A 22,340-nucleotide genomic window follows, 5' to 3' on the forward strand; every position below is an offset into this window, starting at 1 on the left:
GACACCCATATACTCATACATGCCTTTACACAAATATGGTCGTATGTTAAGATAACACCAGAAAACACTTATGTACTCACTATATACAAACATACTAACATATGTGTTCTTGCTCAAAAATTCATCATACAATGAGCACACAAATATTCACTGAAACACAAAATTACACACAATGGAATACTCTGAACTATGAACAGGCTCACACATACACTGTCACATTTATGCTCACATACATACACATGCTGAAACTTTCACTCACTCACATAAAAAGCTCACTCATTGGCTCACACAAACATGATAAAAATTTTACTCACACACCTACACACACTCAGCCTGTTGGTTCACAATCTGAGAAGTTCCCTGGGTGAAGCTTGAAACTGGCCCCCGTACACCAAGGGCAAGGAGGGCCCAAAGAAAAAGGCAGGCCACTCCAGATAGGTAGGTGGCAATTTTAATAAGCAGGGGAACATACATACAAGGCTTGTCTTGGGCAGCCACAAGACGAGTAGAACTCCACTCCCGCCCACTAGAATCTTAACAGTTTATATAGAGGTCTTAATGAGGTTCAGTCATGTATCCAGTCCCGATGGTCTCAGCAGCACATTCATTTCTCAGGACTGCATCCTTGCAACGGCTCCTAGTGTGACAATGGTGAGCAGAAGGTCCATTCCAAGGACAGGGCAAGCGGGGGAAGGAGGCTCCAATTGCCTGGGTCCAGCGCAGGGGTCAACCAGCAGTCACATCCTCTCGATGACTTCCTCCTGTATTCCGTCCTCCATGACTAGCTCTTACAATCTTATTCGCCCCTCTCTTCTGCAGTGTTCCCTGAGCGGTTAGCAAGGGGATTTATTGGCATGAAGATGGCGATCAGGCTGCATTGAAGGCAGATGCCAGAGCTGTAATAGAAGCATAGGCAAGAGAAAAGACAGATTAAGATAATGGTTCTCCATAAGTAATGGTTTTTCCCACCAAGAGCCCCATGATGCGAACCACTTATTAAGTCCCGTAGGCTGGGGGTAAGATCACTCAAGGCATTGACTTGTGTCCTCATGTGATTTAGTAAAGATGATACATTGACAGAGTCATCAGGAATGAACAAATAATATTCTGTTTGGATAATGGCACAGTAATAATGTCTAAGACTGTCCTAATGAGCTAGAGGGACAGCTGTCCCCATACCCAACTGTTGGATTGACTCCTTTGCCAGGCACGTGAGTGGGCCCACTGTAGAAAGGTATTTCCATCGGGCGCATCCTGTGACTGGACACTGGAGGAGAAGAAATCCAAGTTTGAAAAGACAGCTATTCAGGAGGAACTTGTATGGGAAGGTCTTCTTGTTCCATAAGAATTACACTTGTGGCCTGATCCTTAGATGTTAATGGGGCTGCAGCATTAGGAACTTGACCTGGTTGTGCATACCATGCACATTAGCCAGGGGAGGCAGCACTGTCAGGTATGAGAAGATGGACTAGGGGTGGGATATGCCAGACTAGGACTCCCACTTTTTCCCCTCTTTCAATAGTGCATGTTCCATTCCAGGTATGGTGTGTTTCCATAGGTGCAGCTTACAGCAGGACAGTGGGCTCCCGGTGGAGACTGAGTAGTTCCCCCTTACCCAGTGGTGCTAAGTAACTCACCCCTCCTGGTGGGACATCCCATTACAAATTCCAGTGGATCATGCCTTCCCCAGGTGTGATGGGGTTTTGAATCACAGTGAGAGTTGGAGCAATGGCTGTCTCCTGTGACTTCCATACCTTTATGGTATTGGGCGTGTTGCGGTAAGGGTCCCTAGTCTGGCATAATGGGCAATCGCCCTATTGGTTGATGCTTCAAATGTATTAATGCCTGGGACAGTAGTTTAGTCCACTCAGCCAAGGTGTTTTTACCTGTTAGAAATTTAATCTGCTGCTTTAATATTTCATGTTTGCATTCTATCACCCCTGCTGCTTGTGGGTTCTAGGGGAGATGAACCGCCATCCACTGTCATATTCAGCCTTGTATGTCATGCTCATAATTTCACTGACATGCACACTCAGAGATGCTCGTATAAACACTGCTTCACAAAAATAAATTGACACATTCACTCAATCACATGACCATGATTACAGATTCTCTCACAGGGGCACACAGATATGTACACTCTAATACTCCCATTTACCCAATCTCTTTGCACATGCATTAACATGCTCACAGTTGGGAACACGCTCACATATACCCTTGCACACTAAAGTGCTTATGCTCACCGCAAAGTTCAAACATTCATTAGTACATAAATAAATTCACATGCATTCAGTCACAGGCTCACATTTCACCCACACGGTATGCACAAACATTAATACGCTCACAAAGTGACTATAATACACATTCATGTGCTCACATGAACATGCCATCATCCATGCGTATGCTCACAAGTTAATGCATACACATGAACTCAAACATTTACTTCACCACTCAAGTATTCTACCCCTAGCACACTCTAATGCACGTACAAGTTCACATATTCACCTTCAAAAATGTCTAGGCTCACATATATGCCCAGGGTCACACATTGACTGACCTACATTAACATGAATATAATTTAGTCACTCCTATAAATATATCGACAAATTACTCACACCTGTAGACATACTCACATACATACACACTCACATACACACATTCTCTCACACAAACAGGCCCGCAATTCAGTGACTCACAGGAGTATTATCACACATTCACCCACACGAATATGATGAAAAATTCATCCATATACTACGCATATTAGGTCTCTAGGCCCACAATCACACATTCACTTACAAATGCAAATTATCATTGTCTCCAACAGAAACACACTTACAGCTTCACTTGCACACAAACATGCTTATAGCCCCCAACTAGTCACAAATTTCCACACCACATAAAACACTTCCATTCCCTTGCACACATACTCATACATTACCTTACTCAAATATACTTACCCATAAACAAGATAGTGAAAGAAACCCCTTACACTCTCATGACACACAAACATGGTCACCTGTCTACACATGCTCACATCCATACATACAACGAGCACACAGAAATATTCACTTAAACACAAAATTTTGCTCACAGTGAAACACCACGAGCTGGTTCACACATACACTTGCCCAGACACATACGTATATACACAAACTTACACATTCACTCACTCAAACAACGAGGTTTACGCATTTATGCATTGAAATATGCCCACAAAATCGCTTCATAGACATATTCATAGACACGTACACATTCAAACGCTCACACTGACCATTCACTCTTTTACACAAACAAAAATATTTACTTAAATATTTTAAATGCTGACCATTCACTCAATCACATGATCATGCCCACAAATTCATTCACACAAGGACTCAAATATATATACTCAAATGCTCCCACTGACGCATTCACTTACACATGCACAGTAACATTGTGAAAATCAGGAACATGTTCACATGGATGCTCGCACAAGAACGTGCTCACATCTACCATGAAGCTCAAATTTTTACTCACAGAAGAAAATACCCTCATGTGTACTCACACTCATGTTCATTTTTCTCGCACAGAAATGCACTCAACCCATTAACTAAGTAGCGGTGATAAACTGATGCCCATTCATTAATGCACACAAATGTGCTAACCTCCATGTACAAGGTCACAAATTGAAACATACACTTGAACACACAGACATTTATGTCAGCATACTCACACACGTACAGGTTCCCATATTCACTCTAAAGAACATAAATGCTCATATATATGCACACGCTTACACTTTCACTCACTCACATTAACTCGCTGACAATTCACTATGCAAATGCATATACTGACAAATTTACCCACATGCATACACGTGCTAACATCCATTCCCAGCCAAATGGTCAAACAGTCACGAATGAAAAATTTTTTGCACCTCACTCACTCTCATGAGCTTAATTACATATTCATTCACACACATGAAGGTGATAAGTTAACGCCCACTTCAGATACATGCATAGCAGTTATTCACACACATTCACTTACCCATGCAAATTATCATTGTCCCAAACAGTAACTTATTCCTATATTCACTTGTACACAAATATGGTCACAGTCACCAAGAAGCTCACAAATTCACTCAATTACATTACATAACGACACTTACATTCCCTCACACACATGCTCACAAAATTACTTTATTCAAATATATTCACACATTAACAAGATCACTTGGAAAACAAACTTACTGGCTACTCAGATATATGGTAACATGCATTCACATGCTTATAGATTCATGTCTACAGGTGAGTGCCCATAAATGTTCACTTTAAGCATGCAAATTTACACCTGAGAAATCAGTCTTGTCCGTGAACAGTCCTACACATACACTGTGGCACTCAGACATGCTGACACTCACGCATTCCCTCACTCCAGAACACGCTCAAATATTCACACACTCAAGCTCAAAAATTCACTCACATTCAAAAACACATATGCCTTCACATGCACACACTGACGCATTCAGTCCTTCACACAAACATGCTCAAACATTCACTCCATCCAAGTCACAACCATGCCCACGAATTCTCTCACACTGGGGTACCAATATAGATGCTCAAAGGCTCCCACTCACACCTTCACCACACGTGTCATTCACATAATCAAAAGCCAGAAGATGCTCACATGGCCGTATGCACACAGACATGCTCACATCCACCTCAGATGCCAAACGTTTACTCACAAAAGAAAATACACTCATGTGTCCTTGCATGTACATGCTCATGTTTCACTCACACAGATATGCTCACACTACGTTAACTAGCTCAAACAGGGAACCTGATACATATTCACTTACTCACACAAACATGCTAACATCCATGCACATGGTCACAGATTCAAGGATGCACTTGAACGTGAACAAGCATTTACATCAACTCTCCAGTATTGTCCTAGTAACACACTCTCAGATGTACATGTTCACATATTCACTCTTATGATATATACATATTGTATATATAATCACGCACATACGTGCTCACGCTGACTTCGAAGCACACCAGTTCACTCATTTGTATAAACACCGTTACATTTACTCACACATGTGGGCACGAATTACCTTATTCCCATATGGTCACATATTAATAAGATCCCAAGAAGACATACTTGCCCATCCACTATACACAAATATGCTGAACGTGATTCACATGCTTAGAGATTTCTTTCTACAGATGAGCATACATCAGTTTTCACCTTAAGCACACAGATTTGCATCCAAGAGAACACTCTAACCCATGAACAGGCTCACACAGGCATTGTCCAGACAGATGTGCTCACATACATACACTCACACAATCACTCACTCACAAAACACTCAGGCTTGCCCACTAATTCACTCCCATTCACAGACACACAGACATTCACATTTACCTACCAGCACATTCACTCCTGTACACAAACATGCTGAAACATTCACTCAGTCACACGACCATGACTGTAGATTCACTCACACAGGGACGCAAATATATACATTCGGATGCTCCCACTCACACACTCACTTGCACGTGTACCTCAACACTCTCTAATGTCAGGAACATGTTCACATAGACACTCACGTATGAACATGCTCACATCCTCCATCAAGCTCAAATATTCACCCACGGAAGAAAATACACTCCTGCGCACTTCCATTCATATATTTGTTCATATTTCACTCACACAAATATGCTCACCTGTTAACTAGCTCATGGCAACGAACCTGATAAACATTCACTCACTCACACAAAGATGCTAACACCTGAGCACATGGCCACAAATTCAAGGATACACTTGGACACACAGACATCTGTAGCAATTCTCTAATATTGAAATCCTAACATACTCGCCAATGTACAAGTTCATATATTTACTCTCACAAATGGGCAAATTCACACATATGCACATGCTCATTCCCTCACTCACATTAACATGCTTACAAATCACTCACCCAGACACAGCCACTGACAGATTTACTCACACATATACACATACTGACGTACATTCGCCCTTGATGGCTCACAATTCACACAACATAGCCCCTACCTCGCTCAGGTCATCATAATCACACATTCACTTAAATGCACAAATGTGTTTATAAATTCATTCACACTCCAAACACTCATTTCACTCATTTTATTGATATATGCACACTCACACATTCACTTACCCATGTAAAATGTCACTGTCACAAACAGTAACATGCATATGTGGGAAATTGTACCCAAACATGCTCACACCGAGAAGCACACAATTTCATTCATTTACTTGAAAACCATTACATTCATTCCCACACACATGCACACAAATTACCTTATTCAAATATATTCACACATAAACAAGATCACCCAAAAAGCACATTTACCCCCTCACTGCTCACAGATATGCTAACATGCATTCACATGCTTACAGATTTATTCATACAGAACACACTTACATATTCAGAGTCCACAAATTTACACCTCAGGAAACACGCTCACCCACCAACATGCTCACACATGCAGTGTCGCACAGAGATATGCTCACAGACATTCACATCCTTGCACATTCACTCAGTCCCTTAACACAATCAAATATGCCCATGAATTCACTCACATTCAAAAACACACGTATGTTCACCCATGCACTGGGTCACCTACACGTACTAAAATATTCACTCAGTCTCATGACCATACTCACATGTTCACTCACACAGGGACTCAAATATATACACTCAGATGCTTCCAGATGATCTCACTCACACTTTCACTTACACATGCACATTCTTAAAATCAGGAACATGCTCACATAGACGCTTGTACACAAACATGCTCACAGCCACCATAAAGGCAAACATTCATTCATGGAAGAAAATACACTCAAGCACTTAAAGTGCCCTGCTCACATTGTCTCACATTAATATGTGCACACACTAACTAGCTCACAGCAAGAAACCTGATACATTCTCTCGCTCACATGAATGTGCTAACACCCATGTCAATAAAAAAGTTGCACGGTGTGGAGTTTAATAGGCCAAGAAAGCTTTATTCAAGGCTGTTGCAATAGGGGACAGAGACTGTTGTGATAGGGGAAAGAAAATAAACTCAACTCCAAATACAGCAGAGACAGGTGAGCATTCATGGCCAACAGGGAGGGTGAGGGAGTGAGTGAAGGGAAAATTACTAAGAGGAACTTGGTTAGGTATTACGTTGGTTAATTTTATGTGTCAACTTGATTGGACTAAGGGATGCCCAGATAGCTAGTAAAACATTTCTTGATGTGTCTGTGAAGGTGATTCCAGAAGAGATGAGCAATTGAACTGGTAGATTGAGGAAAGAAAATTGCCCTCACCAATGCAAGTGGGCATCATCCAACCCACTGAGGGCCTGAATAGAACAAAAAGGCAAACGCAGGACGAATTTGCTCTTTGCAATGAGCTGGGACATCCATCTTCTCCTGCTCTTAGACGTCGGTACTTCTAGTTCTTAGGCCTTTGGACTTGGACTGAGACTTACTCCATCGGCCGCCTGATTCTTGGGCTTTTGGACTCAAACTAGGACTTACTCCCCTTGTTCTCAAGTATTCAGACTCATACTGGATTCTACCACTGGCTTTCCTGGTTCTCCAGCGTGCAGACAGCAGATCATGGGACTTCCCGGCCTCCATAATTGCATGAGCCACTTGCTATAAGAAAACTCCTCATATCTATATCTAACAGAGAAACAGAACCAATATGATAGATATATAAAGACATATACATGTAATTATAGATATCTAGATATCTTACATAGAGTTATCTATATATCTACATCTAGATATATTATATAGATTAATATAGATATCTATAATATAGATAGATACAGATATCGATCTATAGAGATTGATAAATAAGATATCTATAGATCTATAGATGTCTTATTCGTTCTTTTTCTCTGGAGAACGCTGACTAACACAGGTATCAAAGGAGGCTGGGAAGGGGGTTGGAACTTGATTAGATATCAAAGGGAAGGATGAAAATCTTGGTTAGATGTGAAGGCTGAGGGGACTCTTGCTAAACTGGCTTAGAAGGAGTTTTGCTAAAACTGGGCCTGACAGGCGGAAGACAGGGTCAAGCTTGAGGCCCAGTCAAGAAGAGGGCTCAGAACAGCCTAAAGTTTGGTCAGGGAGAGAGTTCTTGTCAGTCCCCCCTCTTGTTCAAGGAAAGAAGAGACATTCTTCTTTCCTCTGAACAGTATAAGTCTATTTCTTATTCAGTCACCTCTTGTTCATTAAGGACCAGCTAAACCATCTGTTGAGACTTAGTAGTAGAGGATATTTGCTAGATGGTATGGGCAATCAGGCATTTAATGAGGGGGATTTCTATGAAAAGAATAGGAAAGATTGATGTTTGGAGTGGACTATTTAAACCGAGTTTCTGAGTCCAGAAGGACAGCCAGTTGAGAAAATTTCGAGATGTTGCGCTTGAAGCGTGTTGAGATGGCGGAGTAAAGATGGCAGTGACGATCTGATGGATTTCCTAGTTTGCAGTGGATGTTTTTGGTGGTGGTGTAGACATCAGAAAGGTTTTGGTAAGGTCATCCAGAATCGTGATTATTTCCTGGAGTAGAGCATGGAAGATGTGGGAGTTTGGTGAATTTCCTGAGTGGCCCGTACAGCAGCAGTTCCAGGGACGAAGGTTGTCCATGCATGCTCTGCCGAAGTGATGGGACCTGTGAAGTTTACATCATGTTGTCTAGCCTCGGCTCACAGGGCTTCTTTAGATCCTACGAGGAAAGCCAGTTACAAGACAACCTAGGGTTGCAGTAAGGATCTGGGCAGTCAGCTTTGAGTTCTCAGTGACGTCAAGTCAGAAGGGTTGGAGAAAAATTGGAAACATAAGTTTGAGGAGTCACAGCCAGATGTTGAAGGAAATTGGAAGAACTGAGAATTTGGTAAGGACTGATGAAATATGTGAGATAGCAGGATCTAGTCCAATTATGGGTAGGTAACAAAACATGTAGTTTACAGAGAAGTGCAAAACAGCTCAAAGACAATAAACAGGACAAGGATCTGATACCTCACAAGGGTGTATTTTCTATTTAAATATAGAATTTCTCTCAGTAGTCACCTCCTTTTTGATCAAAGATAATCAAAGAGGATTCTTGTTTATGAAATGTTTGGTCTCCTTAGATTTGGTCTGATTATTTCCATAAGGGCAGCAAGAATGGTAATTGACCACATAGGCCTTTTTGTAGTTGGCTTTGCTGGCACTTTCCATAAGGAATCTCAGATTGGACTTTTAAAAACCTCTCAGTTCTGGGGAGCCAAGCCAAGAACTCACCACCAGAATTTACCTGCAATACCTGTAGACTTGGGTGAATTACTCTCTTCTTGAAGTCCCCAAAATATCCTGTTTCCTAGGTTTGCCAGCAGGTGACCTCTCCTACTCACCTGTAAGGCTGACAAACCTGTAAGCCAGGTACCAGGCCCGTTTCTCCAAGAGAACTTTGTAAGCCTTGGCTTCATAAAGTGTCCCTTAAAACCGTCTGGTCATATCTGATTATATGCATCATTCTCAAATATGGTATTCCAATCAAAGCTTTGGTTATCTAATCAATATTTAAAAATATGTTCTGTTACAAAGAGGACAGATTCTTATTGGACCTATGTTATATTCCCATGAAAATAAGAATATTTAATAGGAATATTCAAGTTCTGGAGTGATCAGGCAGGGGCAAAAAGATCAATATTTCATTTCTGTTTACAAAAGTATAATCTACTAAACTGTTATGAATTTCAGGTAGCAGAAGTTAGAAGAGAAAGAGGTTCTTCATATCCAGAAAATAGAACCTTAAAACATAAGCAGCAGTCCGAACAAAAGACATAATCCTCGTTAATCAGTTCACGCAGCCCTGTGTAGTTCTTGTTCTGTTTGACGTTGGGTTAGCCATCTCATGAACACATTGGCTTCTCCAATAGAGTTCTGGAAATCCGGACTCAGTCCAGCGGTATGGTCTCAGAGTTATTTCAGCAAATGCCATTAGGGGTTCTGTGCCCAGAGTACCTGGTACGGTCCTTTCTATAGGACTTCAAGACAGTCCCATTTTGTGGAAGACAAGTACTCTGGCCTGTAGCTGACTGCAAGAGTTTTCAGGGAAGATCAAAGTAAAACAACCATCTATGGATGACAAAAGACTTAGAACAGCCATGGTAAAAGATGTGATGAAAGTTCCTTATAAAAATAATGCAATTGACAAGGACATTTGGATGTTTCTGTGGCATACAACATTTTAAAATAATAACTGGAATTATGATGGATGACATCATGCTGATGGTGTCTAATATCAGGCAAAGCAGCACCAGGATATATCATGGACAGCAAGGGCATTGACATTTGTAGGAACTTAATACAATTTCTAAAATATTTATTTTAATAATATTTTACCCGTACAAATGTAAACTAGAGGTAGTTAAGCATTTCTTCTTCTCTGACAATGCTTCCCATGCAACTCAACCTATCAGACAAACCTAATTATTTTTAACATCTCTCACTTTACAGGGGGAAAGAGTAAACTCTTTGTGATTTTCCAGGAGCCCTCTGGGAAATCCCAAAGTCACTTTGAGATCAAGAAGATTTCATTAAGGGTTTGATTTGGGGAAGGCAAAATACCAGGAGTTGTTAAAAATGTCAATAGGTTTGAACGCTTGGCTTAATAGGATTATGGGTCACTAAGAAACTGTTTGGCTACCCATTTAACCAGAGTGACAATAAAAGATTTCAAAAGTAAATGTTAGAGGTAACATGGTTGAAAACAACCTTATCTCTTTTAGAAGTGAGAAGACTCAGTTCTCTTACATAATGAAAGACATGATAAATCAACATGAAGCACAGGAAATTATGCTGATAAGACAAAGAATCTGGGCCTTTCAGGCAGCTTACCCGGAAGGTAAGGAAAAGCCTTTTACAAGGTCTTATTGAGAGCAGACCTAAGAAAATGTTTGTCTTAGCAACTTTCACATATGCAACACAGTATTAATAACTGCGGTCGCCATGCTGTACATTCCATCCCCAGGACTTATTTATTTTATAACTGGAAGTTTGTGCCTTTTGACCCCTTTCACCCATTTCACCGCCCTACCCCTCAGTCCCACCACTCCTCCCCACCCCCCGCCCGGCAACCACCAATCTGTTCTTCATATGTATGAGTTCAGGGTTTTGTTTGTTTGTTTAGATTCCACATGTAAATGAGATCATACAGTGTTTGTCTTTCTCTGTCTGACTTATTTCACATAGCATAATGCCGGCAAGGTCCATCCATGTTGTTGCAAGTGGCAGAGTTTCCTCCTTTTTTATGGCTGAATAATAATCCACTGTGTATATATACCACATTTTCTTTATCCATTCATACATTGAAACTAATATAATGTTGACATTTTCATAATCAGGAACGTGCTCACATAGATACTTGCACACAAACATGCTTACATCCACCATAAAGCTCAAACATTGATAAAAGAAAATACATTCACATGCACTTACACTCGCAAATATACTCACATGTTAACTAGCTTACAATAACGAACCAGAGGCATATCCACGCATTCACATGAACATGCTATTGTCCATATATCTCCTCGTGGCAGTGGATCAGCAGACAAAGAAAGGAGTTTATACAGTAGTGGGGCAAGTTGACCCTGACTACCACGCACAGATGTGAGTTGTTGCTACATTATGGGGATAGGGAGAAGTATGTCTGAACGCAGAGGATTCATCAGGAATTCTTTTGGTGCTTCTTGCCCAGTAACAGTGGTAGATGGAATCAGTATAAAATAGCTGTTGATTTCTTTAAAATTTTCAGAATTGTTTACATTGAGATCTTGGCTGAGTGGGGCTGAATGCAACAAAAAGTCTTGGGCTGTTGACTCGGAAATCACTCTAGGAAGCCTGCTTTTTAATGTCTATGAAGCTTAGCTTGGTCTTTTAAAAGAAGGATCTCTGTTTCTTTATTCATCCTTTGGAGGCTTGAGGTGAATTCAGCAGCGTTCCGGCTCCTGTTTTTAACACTTCTTCAACTCTCTGTTGTGACTGCATCCATTTCAACTCTGCATGTTGTTTTTCAAAGTAGCTTCAATAGTGGTAAAATATCCAGATTCTTTTCTCTCTCTTATGGTAGGTTTTTACTATTGCTGAAATCTGAACTATGTAACCTTTTTGTGATTCTGTCTCTATTGGCATGAGCCATCTCCAGTTGGAAATCAGGGTAGCAATTCACCCTGTGCAGCAGGATGCCTCCATATTGGAATACTGTAGTTCTGCTGGCCACGGTAGAATTAAAAGGACAGGACATGCGTGGGCCCCAAGGGCAACTCACGACCTTAAGGCCTCAAGGTAAACGGAGGAAGGACCCAAACTCTAGAAACTGATGGACTTGAAAATTCATTGGACGCCGGGCATGTCAATCCTCGCCTTTCAGCAAATGAGCTGAGAGCTCACAATGGGGAAGTGGACCTTTGTTGACCCTCGTAAGCCCCGCCTCCCGTCACACCGTCATAGAGTGTTTCTCCGCCTGCCGTCCCCACCGCTTCCCAGAAGGCCTTGCTGCCACCAGGCTTCGGCAGCCATAGTTAGCTTGGTGGCTGCCATCTTTGCCACCGTTATCAAGCCGCCAAATCGCTTTTCCCCAGTTGAGGCGGAGTGGTGCGTCTCTCCCGCCATGTCTGCCGTAGAGAAGGGAAGCCCAGCCCTCGGTGGCCAGAACAGAGGCCGTGGTGGGGTGGGCCAGGACCCCGGATCCAACAAGCCTGCGGAGTCGGGGGCCAGAGTCGCATACCCTAGGGACTTCCAGGCAATAGTGCGAGCCCATGTGGAGGAACAGGTTTGGCTGGAGATTCCCGAAGTCATCATCGAGAACTGGGATCTACGGCAGGTAGAAGAGGAGGGGGTGCCAGGAGAGGAGGAGGCAGTTGGGGAGGAGGAGGACGAGCAGGAGGAGGGAGAGGCAGAGGAGGGGGGTGAGGAGGACGAAGAAGAGGAGCAGGAAGAAAGCGATGAGCAAGAGCATGAGAATCATGTGGACAAAGAGGAAGAGGAGGATGGTAAGGAGGCCGCAGAAGTTGTCTTGGGCTTCTGTGAGCTCCCCATGGCGCGCTCGTGGTCCCTGTTCTGGGCTCTGGTCCATTCCCTTCTACACCGCATCCATGAGAAGGACGACATCCTGGTCCCGCCCCACGGTGACTCCGTGGTGGTCAGGCCGCAATCTCAGGAGCCCGAGGACCAGGGAGAGGGTGGCACATCCCGGGAGCCCAGGTCTGGGACGGCAAGTACCTGGCAGAGGGTGCATCCGCCTGGGAGCTGGAGGAACCCGCAGACAGGGCTGCATCCCAGAAGGCAGAGGAACCGGTGGAGGTCAAGGCCTGGGAGGGTGAAGTGCTGGCTGACACTGCCATGTCCTGGGGGAGGCTGGGGCTGTGCACCCTAGGAAACTGAGGTGGTGGATGGAGGCCACATCTTCAGGCTCTCGGAGCCTCCGTGGGTGCAGCTGGCTCACTTGCAGGCCACTCTTAGCGCTTGCCTCAGGTGATTAAGCTACAGGTCCATTTTTTTCGAAACGCTTCTGGCTGAATGTACCCAATTCTGTAGAGACCTGTACAGTCTTGAGAAAAAGTACGATTTTTACGAAGCCCTGTTCAATAAGAGATCTGAGATCATCAGTGCAATTCATGAGCCCACAGAAGGTGAATGTCACTGGGAAGCAGGTGCTCAGGAGGGAGCTGGGAGGAAGTGGACAGTGAGCCTGAAGGAAAAGGGCAAACAAATGGTATACCTCGCTTTTGCTTGATGGCTTTTAAAAAGGTGAAGATTCTTGGTAAGATGATCCAAGAAAAGGATGAAATGGCCCTGGTGCCCTTTGCAGGGGTTGAGGAGCTAATGAGCTTCACCACAGAATTTGTCTTTAAATCAAACAAATCTTTCCCAGTGAAGTTCTGACAAAAACACACCAGATGCTGTCAGAACCAGATGAGCCTGCTCCCTCCTTCTCCCAAGGGCCAGAATCAGCAGCAGGGGGGGTGAGATGTACTGGAAGAGGGGAAAAACGTCACTGTAAAAACTCACGCAGCAGAAATGGGAGGGCCACGGAAGTGTTGTTTCAACCAGGAGGAACATGCCCAGCTGTTCTTGTTATTTTATTTTACTGTTTAAATTTATATTTTGTTGAGGTAACTGGTTGATACCATTGTGTGTGCATCATGCTATTTCGACTTCTGCATAGACTACTTCATGCAAAAGATGTGTAGGGGGACATTTGTATGGTGGCAGATGGAAGCTAGACTTGTTTTTAACGTATTTCTATTCTCCAGATTCTCCTGAGGCGGGAGATCTGGATGTCCATACTGATTTTAAATTGGAATATTTTTTCCACCCGCTTGTGATCCCAGAGTCCGTATCATTCTTCGCTAAAGAAGTGGCTGAATATAAGTATGGCAACTCTGAGGAGGAGGCCCAGGAAGCGGGAGGTGAGGAAGAGGATGAACGTGAAGAACCAGAAGAAGGACTCGAAATGGACATGGACTGCGCAGAGGGCAGCCCCGGAGAATCCAGGTATTAACGTGTAGCCTGGAACAGTAACTAATCGTTCCTGACGTATGCCTGTTACTGACAACTTTATGTTTGGAAGTTTTTCTGCAAAGTAAATAGGAAAAACCTTTTGAAATTCAGTTTTGAAAGAACAGTTTTATGTTAATCATATCCTTGTATACTAGGAAATCTAGAGGCAGTATGCTCTGAAATGTACTTCATTCTTAGCCACCAGTCCTTTGTCCTGTAGCTATAAGACTACTAGAGCCGTAAATTTATCAGACCTGGGACATTTAGAGACCAGTGTTTTTTGAGAGGATGGTCTCCAGAAGCAGCAGCTAAGGTGGCCAGGCCACGCACTGGCTGTGCCTTCATCCCTTGGCCACAGAAATGTAGTCTCTTGTAATAATGATGCCTTTGAGAAGGTGACTCCTTTCCGAGTAGTAAGACCACATTTCATGATTAATTCACAAATAGTAGTTCAATTTAGATTTTTGTGTTTCATGTGACATTCACAAGAAAAGAAAATTAGTCATAGTAAACTATTGTTTATCAATGAATTGATAATTAAGTCTTATATTTCCTCTGTCCATCCTTCTCTCTCTCCTCTCCCTCTGCTCCCTCTCTCTTCCTGAATGTTCACAGCTGTGGATATCTAATAACAGCCTCGCCACATTTTATAGATATGGAAACGGAAGGTCTGGGAGTATAAGGGATTTATGATTTGTGTAAAGAGCCCAGACTTTTGAAGTGGAAAGACTTATTTAAATCACAGAGTGGCCTCTCAAGAAAAAAATCACACATTTATAGTGGTGGGCAAGAGGGAGACGAGGTTGATGTGGTCAAATGATTGAGGCATGTGGGCCATGATATCCAAGGGTCTGGGTTACAAGAAGAAAACATTTTGTTTTCTGCTTGTTGAGAACAGATGTACATAGGGTTGACTCATATTTAAAAAGTCACTGTTGCGTGTTAATGGTGTACAAATTGTTAATTGCCTCTTATTCCATCCTACAGTCCGAAGGCGTAGAAAGAAACGGATGGTGAAAGAAAAAAATGAATTTGTTCCTCATGGATATTCTAGTTTGCAGGGGCTCAAAACACGAGTTTTGTTTCATAGTTCATCACCCAACAATGATTTTACCTGACATCTGAGGGATATAGATGACAACATTCGTTCACGTTAAAAATAAAAGCTTGTTTGAAATGAATAAGCTGCAGGTTTCTTTTTTACATAAATACCACAGATTCAAATCTATCTTTGTGTCTTTTCTGTTTGGTTTGGCCCACCTTAGTGTGATTGAAAGGAATCTCTTTAAGTTATTGCGTAAGCCTGTTTTAATTCTTTTATTGCAGCCTCAATAAATGAAAATATAAAGTTATAATCACTTCCTGTAATGATATAGATGGTGGGCTGGCCTCTGGTGCGTTTTATTGAATGCAAACGATGGATGACCTAGCTTGCCGGGAGACCAGATGGTGCTGTTGGGCTGCTGTGGACCAGCAGCATCACTAACACCTGGGAACTTGTTAGCAAGGCAAGTTCTCGGACCCCACTCCCGACCTACTGAATTGGAAATGCTGAAGGTCGGCCGCTAGCCATCAGGGTTTTGCAGGGACTCCAGTTCTTCTGAAACACGCTAAAGTTTGAGCACCACTGGTTTAGGTCAATGGGAGAAAACGTTGAACTTCACTGCAGTAGGACCAGCCTTAATTCACTGACTTGATACTGTTGCAGGTAAACTAAACAGGATGGTAAGATGTGGACTGAGGAAGAGACTAGAATTCTCGGGGGCCTGACACACAAAGACCTCCTGGAGGGATGTGTTCGTTTCCTGGGGCTGCCATAACAAATTACCACAAACTCAGTGGCTTAAAACAACAGAAATTTATTCTCTCACAGTTCTGGAGGCCGGAAGTCTGAAATCAAGGTGACAGCAGGAGTGGTTCTTTCTGGAGACCCTGTGGGACAGTCTATTCCAGGGCCTCTCTCCTAGTTTCTGGTGGTTGCTGTCAATCCTTGGCGTCCCTTGGCTTGTAAATGTGTGACCCCAATCTCTTTCTTCATCTTCATGTAGTGTTTTCCTCTGTGTGTCTGTTTCTACATTTCTTCTCTTTTAAGGACTCTAGTCATATCAGATTAGGGGCCCACCCTGATCCAGTATGACTTTATCTTACTGGAATACACCTACAAATGCCCTGTTTCCAGATGAGGTCACGTTTACAGGTTCCAGGGACTAGGACTTCAGTGCCTCTTTTTGGAGGGACACAATTCAACTTAGAACAAGGGGCAAAAATTGGGTGGTGGAAGTGACAAGTGGATAAGGGAAAATGCTAGCTCCAGAAGGATGAAAGCATTATGATTCCATGCATATATGAAGTTTAAAAACATGCAGAATCATTAGAGTGACTGTAGATACATATGTTTGTAGTACGAGGCATACATAAGTGATGCATACATATGCAGCGTGCAGAAAGCTCCGTGTGAGAATGATAAAGTCCTTATTTAGGGCATTGGTTAGATCTCGTGTAGCGAGGGAGAATCCAGCTGGGGAGGGGTACCCAGTGGGTTTCAAGTTTATTCGTAATCTTATGTTTCTTAAGTGGAGTGATGGAGTGGATGGACGTAGTATTCTCCGTACCTTGGTGTAGGTCTGAAATATTTCCTAATAAAAAATAAAGGAGGAAAAGGAGAAAAGGAGCGTAATAGCTGCAGCTTGTTTAAGGAAAAAAGGAGTGAAGTTGTACCAGACCAGAGAAAGAGAAGACCAGGGATTTGAGTGTAGAAGGCCTAGTTCCCGCATTTAGTTGAGGCTGCGGGAGTGCTTGCTAGTTAGCAGCAATGCTTTTTTCTATTTTCTTGGGTAGCACATCTCAGACCCTAGAGTACATTAACGTTACTTATTTATGTGTGTAGCTCCCCCGCTCCCTAGAGTGCGAGCTGCCGAATGGTTGGGACCTTAAAGGGCTTTAGTTGTTTGTCTCTCCTAAAGCACCTAGCGCTGTGTTTTCTTCTCAGGAGGGGCCTGATAAAGGTCCGTTGAAATGAAGCTGGTGTAATGTAGCCACAACCCTTTTCTGTCACCAGTGTTGACCTTTACAAATGTACTATCTTGTAGTGGCCCCCAGTATTTCTTATGATGAGAACGAAAAAAAGGCACAAGGACTTTTGTCACAGTAGTTTAATGAAAGATTCGTCCAAGTAGGAATTCATCCCTGGAGTGTCACTTGAAAGGCCCCTGGTTGGGTTTGGTTCATGCCATGCTCGCGGTGTTTATGTGTGTGCGTGTATGTGTGTGTGTGTACGTGTGTGCACATTTCTGAATTACTGTACTTAATCTGTTAACTATAGTTAATGGTTAATACATGTTATATTAAAGGCCCTTATGCGGTCTTAAGAATCTTATGAGGTTCACCTTAGACAACAGACACCCACGGGTCTTTGTCCATATGCCTTTCTTTGTGCGCACTCAGAGTCCATGCCCCGGCTCCTAACCATACTCCAGGTACCTGGAGCCCTGAATTTGCTTCCCAGGGGGCCGCACGTCCCAAGCCCCAAGAGGCCCACATGCTCCTCTTCACTGAGTCTGTGCTTCGTCGGGTTGAGTGGCACTGTCAGTGTTATACTCCCAGGACTGAGAGGGAACCAAATGGTGATGGCTGTATGCAGGGAACAAGGGACAAGGAGCCACATTCTCCACATATTTGCACGTGGAGCCTCTCATGGTGAGGGAGGAGCGTCAGGGTGCATGGAGAAGGGGGGCAGTCTGAGCTCTATGGCCTGGGATGTGGACCAGGGGCCTGAAGGTGGTAGGTCCGCTCTCGTCACATCACTGCAACAGAACTTTGAGGAGTCTAAGGATGGAAGCCAGACCAAGGGCTGATTCCCATAATCCCAACTTTCTGGAATTCACACTCTTATATAGTCTCCTGCCCTTGACTTGGCCAGGACCTGCGACCTCCTTCTCCACCAGGCCCAGCAGAGCGCAGTCCTGGACTCCAGGAATCCAAAAGTATGTCTTGAACCTCACCCAACCAACCATTCCAGACTTATACCTGTTACTGAGAGATGTGTGTTTTTAAATTTTCTCGATAAACTAAATAAGAAAAATATATTACTAAAATACATTCAGTATTCTAAATCTGAACCTAGTCTCTCAGGTTGTTAAGAAGGTGAACTTTTCATGTTATTAGAGATGAGATATTTTATTCAACAGTTTATTAGTTGATTTAAACCTTTCAAACATTTTTATACATGGCATGTAGGCCCCCAATTGAACTTCGCCCCAAAACCTTTAAATGTTACAAATGTTACAGGGGGTCCAGTTTGAATGTTTGGCCTATCACCCCTTCCCCTTCCTCACTCCCTGTCGCCATTTGTTACCAAAGCACAGAAACAGCGCTGCCCCTGGCTTTGGAAGTGGCCTCTGCAGCTGGATCCTGGAGCCCATCTTTTTATAGGACCTATGGACCTCGTCCCTGGGCAAGGCTGAAGAAAAACCACCAGCCTTCCTGCCCCTCTCCCCAGCGCTGACCGCAACCACCCTCTGTGCCACTCATCTCACTTTCTCCGCATGTATTGCGTGCACAAGTCCTCTTACTCAGGACCCCTTCTCCCTGGTGCACATGGCCTCCTAGAGGTTACCAGCCATCAGCTTGTGGAGGCACCCCTATGGAGCCCATTTAGGATCAGCACAATCCTTTTTTTTTACGAAGATTAGCCCTGAGCTAACATCTGCCACCAATCCTCCTCTCTTTCCCGAGGAAGACTGGCCCTGAGCTAACATCCGTGCCCATCTTCCTCTACTTTTTATGTGGGACGCCTACCACAGCATGGCTTGACAAGTGGTGCTCAGGTCCACACCCGGGATCGGAACTGGCAAACCTTGGGCCGCCGAAGTGGAACGTGTGAACTGAAGTGCTGTGCCACTGGGCTGGCCCCAGCACAATCTTTCTTAAGAACATTTTCCTGCTCTGACAATTCTCAGATCTGAACTGTCAATATCCTATTTGATTTCTCTTCCCTGTTACAAACAGACTGAGATTTGTTAGAGAATGGTTTCTCTTTTTGTAATTGTAGTTTTTCGTAGAGCAAAGACCAAAGAAGTCACAAAAAGAGCTGCAACACTGTCACAATGTGTCTCCTGGCATCCAGACCTCCTTCTCCATTAAAAAACAGGTTTATTCCTACTTTGAAAATATGGAGAGTGGGATGACCCCACCCCAGGCCACTGGTTCACATTCCAGGGCCCCGTATCCAGCCTCCTCGCATTCTCTGCTCACTCTGAGCTCCATTCCTCACCTCAGGAGACCTCACATGCATATACAAGGATATCGAAGCCCACTTGGCCCCTGTTCCCTCATACAGCAACCACCACTTTGTCGCCTCCCAGTCCTGGAGGTATAGTATTGGCAGTGCTACTCAACCCTCAGAAGCAGATCCAATGAAGAGGAGCATGTAGGCTTACCTTGGGGCCTGGGGCTACCCTGGCAGCAAATTCAGGGCCCCAGATACATGGAACATGGTTTGGGGTAGGCAGTGTGGGTTCTGAGTGTGCACATCTCCATGCTCCCACACACTGGGCCCTTAGCCATTTGCAGAGAGGTGAGGCTGGAAGAGGTTGAGAGTGGAGCCTCTAAAATGTGGGGCTCATGACAAGTCCCTCCAGCGTGGGTCTCAGAGCAGTACTATGATCAACAACTGGTTCAGCATAGGCACTGTGATAGCCAACCTCCAAGTGCATCCCAGTGATTCCTGCCTCCCAGTGTTCGTGTGCTAGCGTAGCGCCCTGCCTCATTTCAGGGAGACGACCTATGGGACAAAGCATTTGTCATGCAGCAATAGAAAACTAAAACAGATGTTGGCACCGAGAGTAGGGTGTTGTGGTAACATAAACAGGAGAGAGCTAAATAAAACCCTTTAAGATCCCAGTCATTTAGAAGCTCACATCCTAGGGGGTGGGGGAGGTAGACACATATGTAAATAATGTCAAAATACATTAGGATATGCGATGTGCTTAGATAGAATATGAACGAAGGAGGCATTAATGAGACCTAGAGAACACCTAGGCAGCCTTACCTAAATGCAGAAAGGAGGTGTTCTATACTCAAACCCCTATCCTTTCTCCTCTGATCCTGTATTCTGGTCAACTACAACTTCATTTTTTTTCCCTAAATAGCTTCCATTTATTAGGCCCATTTTCTCATTTTAATTTTTTGTTACTTATTTTTTTTATCAGGAAATATTTCAGACCTACACCATGGTATGAAGAATCCAATATTACATCCAAGTACCTACCATCCAACTTTAAGAAATACAAAATTAGAAATACAGGTGAAGCCCACTGTGTACTTGTAGTGGGTTGAATTGCGTTCTCCCGAAATTTATGCCCAAGTCCAAACTCCTGGTACCAGTAAATGTGACCTTGTTTGGAAGTCGGGTCTTTGCTGATGTAGTTAAATTAGGGATCTCTAGATGAAGTCATCCTGGATTTGGGGTGGGCTAGGAGAAAAGAGAATGAAAAGTGCTGACAAGAACAAGCCATCCCTGCCCCGAGGTTCACCTAGGCTGTTAGCTAAGGGTTCCTTCTTATAGTACTGGCTTGGGCTTAATGCAACAGAGCAGGTCACCATTATCCCTGCCTCCAGGTACCCACTCACCTGCACTTACCTAACCAAGGTCCAAAATGCTTGGAAACAGAGGCAAAACATTGCATTAAACACCATTTCATTGTTTCACTTCGATGCACAAGCATTCATTGAGTACCTGCTGATTCAATCCTAACCTTATCCCAAGAATCTATTGCATCCTAACAATGGAACTAATCATCAAAAGAGAAAGCTCAGGTTCCCACTGAGTGGTTCTGTGGATGTTCACTATGAAAGTAATCCTCTGTAAACCATGAACGTGTCTCGCAATGGTCCTTTGCATATTGCATCTTATTTTCAAAACTGTGTATTGGAGAGAAGATTCCAAGAAGAGAGTGACACACTACAGAATGGGTACAAACAGGAAGGACCAAGTTTAGGAGATTAAGGAAATAGGAAACACCTGGAAAAGTCCACAGTTTTTGGTGTGCAGAAGGTCAAGGCCAGGTATAAATTAATAACAGAAGGGGCAAGCAAGTTTCTGAGAGCAAGGGGGATAGCAAGTTCTGTGATAGAAGTAAAGATGGGAAGAAGCAGTCAATTGTGATGAGCCTTGGTCAGCAAACAGTTATCTAGCAAGAGAGAAAAGGGGAGGAGGAGGAGGCAAGTCAGCAAAGGTTGGAAAGAAGAGTTAAATCTAGGAATGTAACCTGCACACATTCAAATACTCCCCCTGGCAAAGGGAGTGAAGTAGGGGAGGAGGAGGGGATTGATGCTGCTGTCAGTGAATTTATGGCCAAGGGTGAGTGTGAGCTGGAGTCATGATCCAAATGTTACTTTGTTTAGTGTCATGCCTGAGAGCCTCTATCTTGTCAGAAGTCTATCCAAGTGATTCCAATGATTAAAAGAGTATGTAAAAAAAAAATTATTGATGTGAAATTCACAAAACCTAAAGTTAACCACTTTAAAGTGTACAATTCAGTGGCATTTTGTACATTCACAATGTTGTGCAATCATCTCCTGTGTCTAGTTCCAAAACATTTTCATCACTTTCAAAGGTGACCCCATAGCCAGTAAACATTGACCATCTTGTCCCAGTCCCCACCAGTCACTAATGTGCTTTCTGTCTCTATGGATTTGCCTATTCTGGATAATTCACATCAATGGAAGCATACAATATGCAGCCTTTTGTGTCTAGCTTCTT

At 43.4% G+C, this 22,340-nt stretch overlaps 1 protein-coding gene and 1 long non-coding RNA gene across 3 annotated transcripts in view; one reads left to right on the forward strand and one right to left on the reverse strand.

The window, feature by feature from the left end:
- Positions 1-435: 435 nt before the first annotated feature.
- Positions 436-22,340, reverse strand: part of LOC138922009 (uncharacterized) — a 41,686-nt gene continuing 19,781 nt past the window's right edge. The window contains exon 2 of the long non-coding RNA XR_011435098.1: positions 436-896. This is a non-coding gene — a long non-coding RNA (uncharacterized lncRNA). The remainder of the gene's footprint in view (positions 897-22,340) is intronic.
- Positions 12,356-15,759, forward strand: LOC102147914 (uncharacterized). 2 transcript variants are annotated; one of them, XM_005614388.4, is made up of 3 exons: positions 12,356-13,068; positions 14,410-14,572; positions 15,566-15,759. In XM_005614388.4, the coding sequence occupies exons 1-3, from the start codon at positions 12,468-12,470 to the stop codon at positions 15,576-15,578; spliced, it is 777 nt and encodes a 258-aa protein (XP_005614445.4). In that variant the 5' UTR covers positions 12,356-12,467; the 3' UTR covers positions 15,579-15,759. The 2 variants fall into 2 exon arrangements, with proteins under 2 accessions (XP_005614445.4, XP_070114786.1); XM_070258685.1 differs by having other exon boundaries at positions 12,363-12,899.

The sequence above is a fragment of the Equus caballus genome, chromosome X (genome assembly GCF_041296265.1).
Source record: "Equus caballus isolate H_3958 breed thoroughbred chromosome X, TB-T2T, whole genome shotgun sequence".
Taxonomy (NCBI): Eukaryota; Metazoa; Chordata; class Mammalia; order Perissodactyla; family Equidae; genus Equus; species Equus caballus.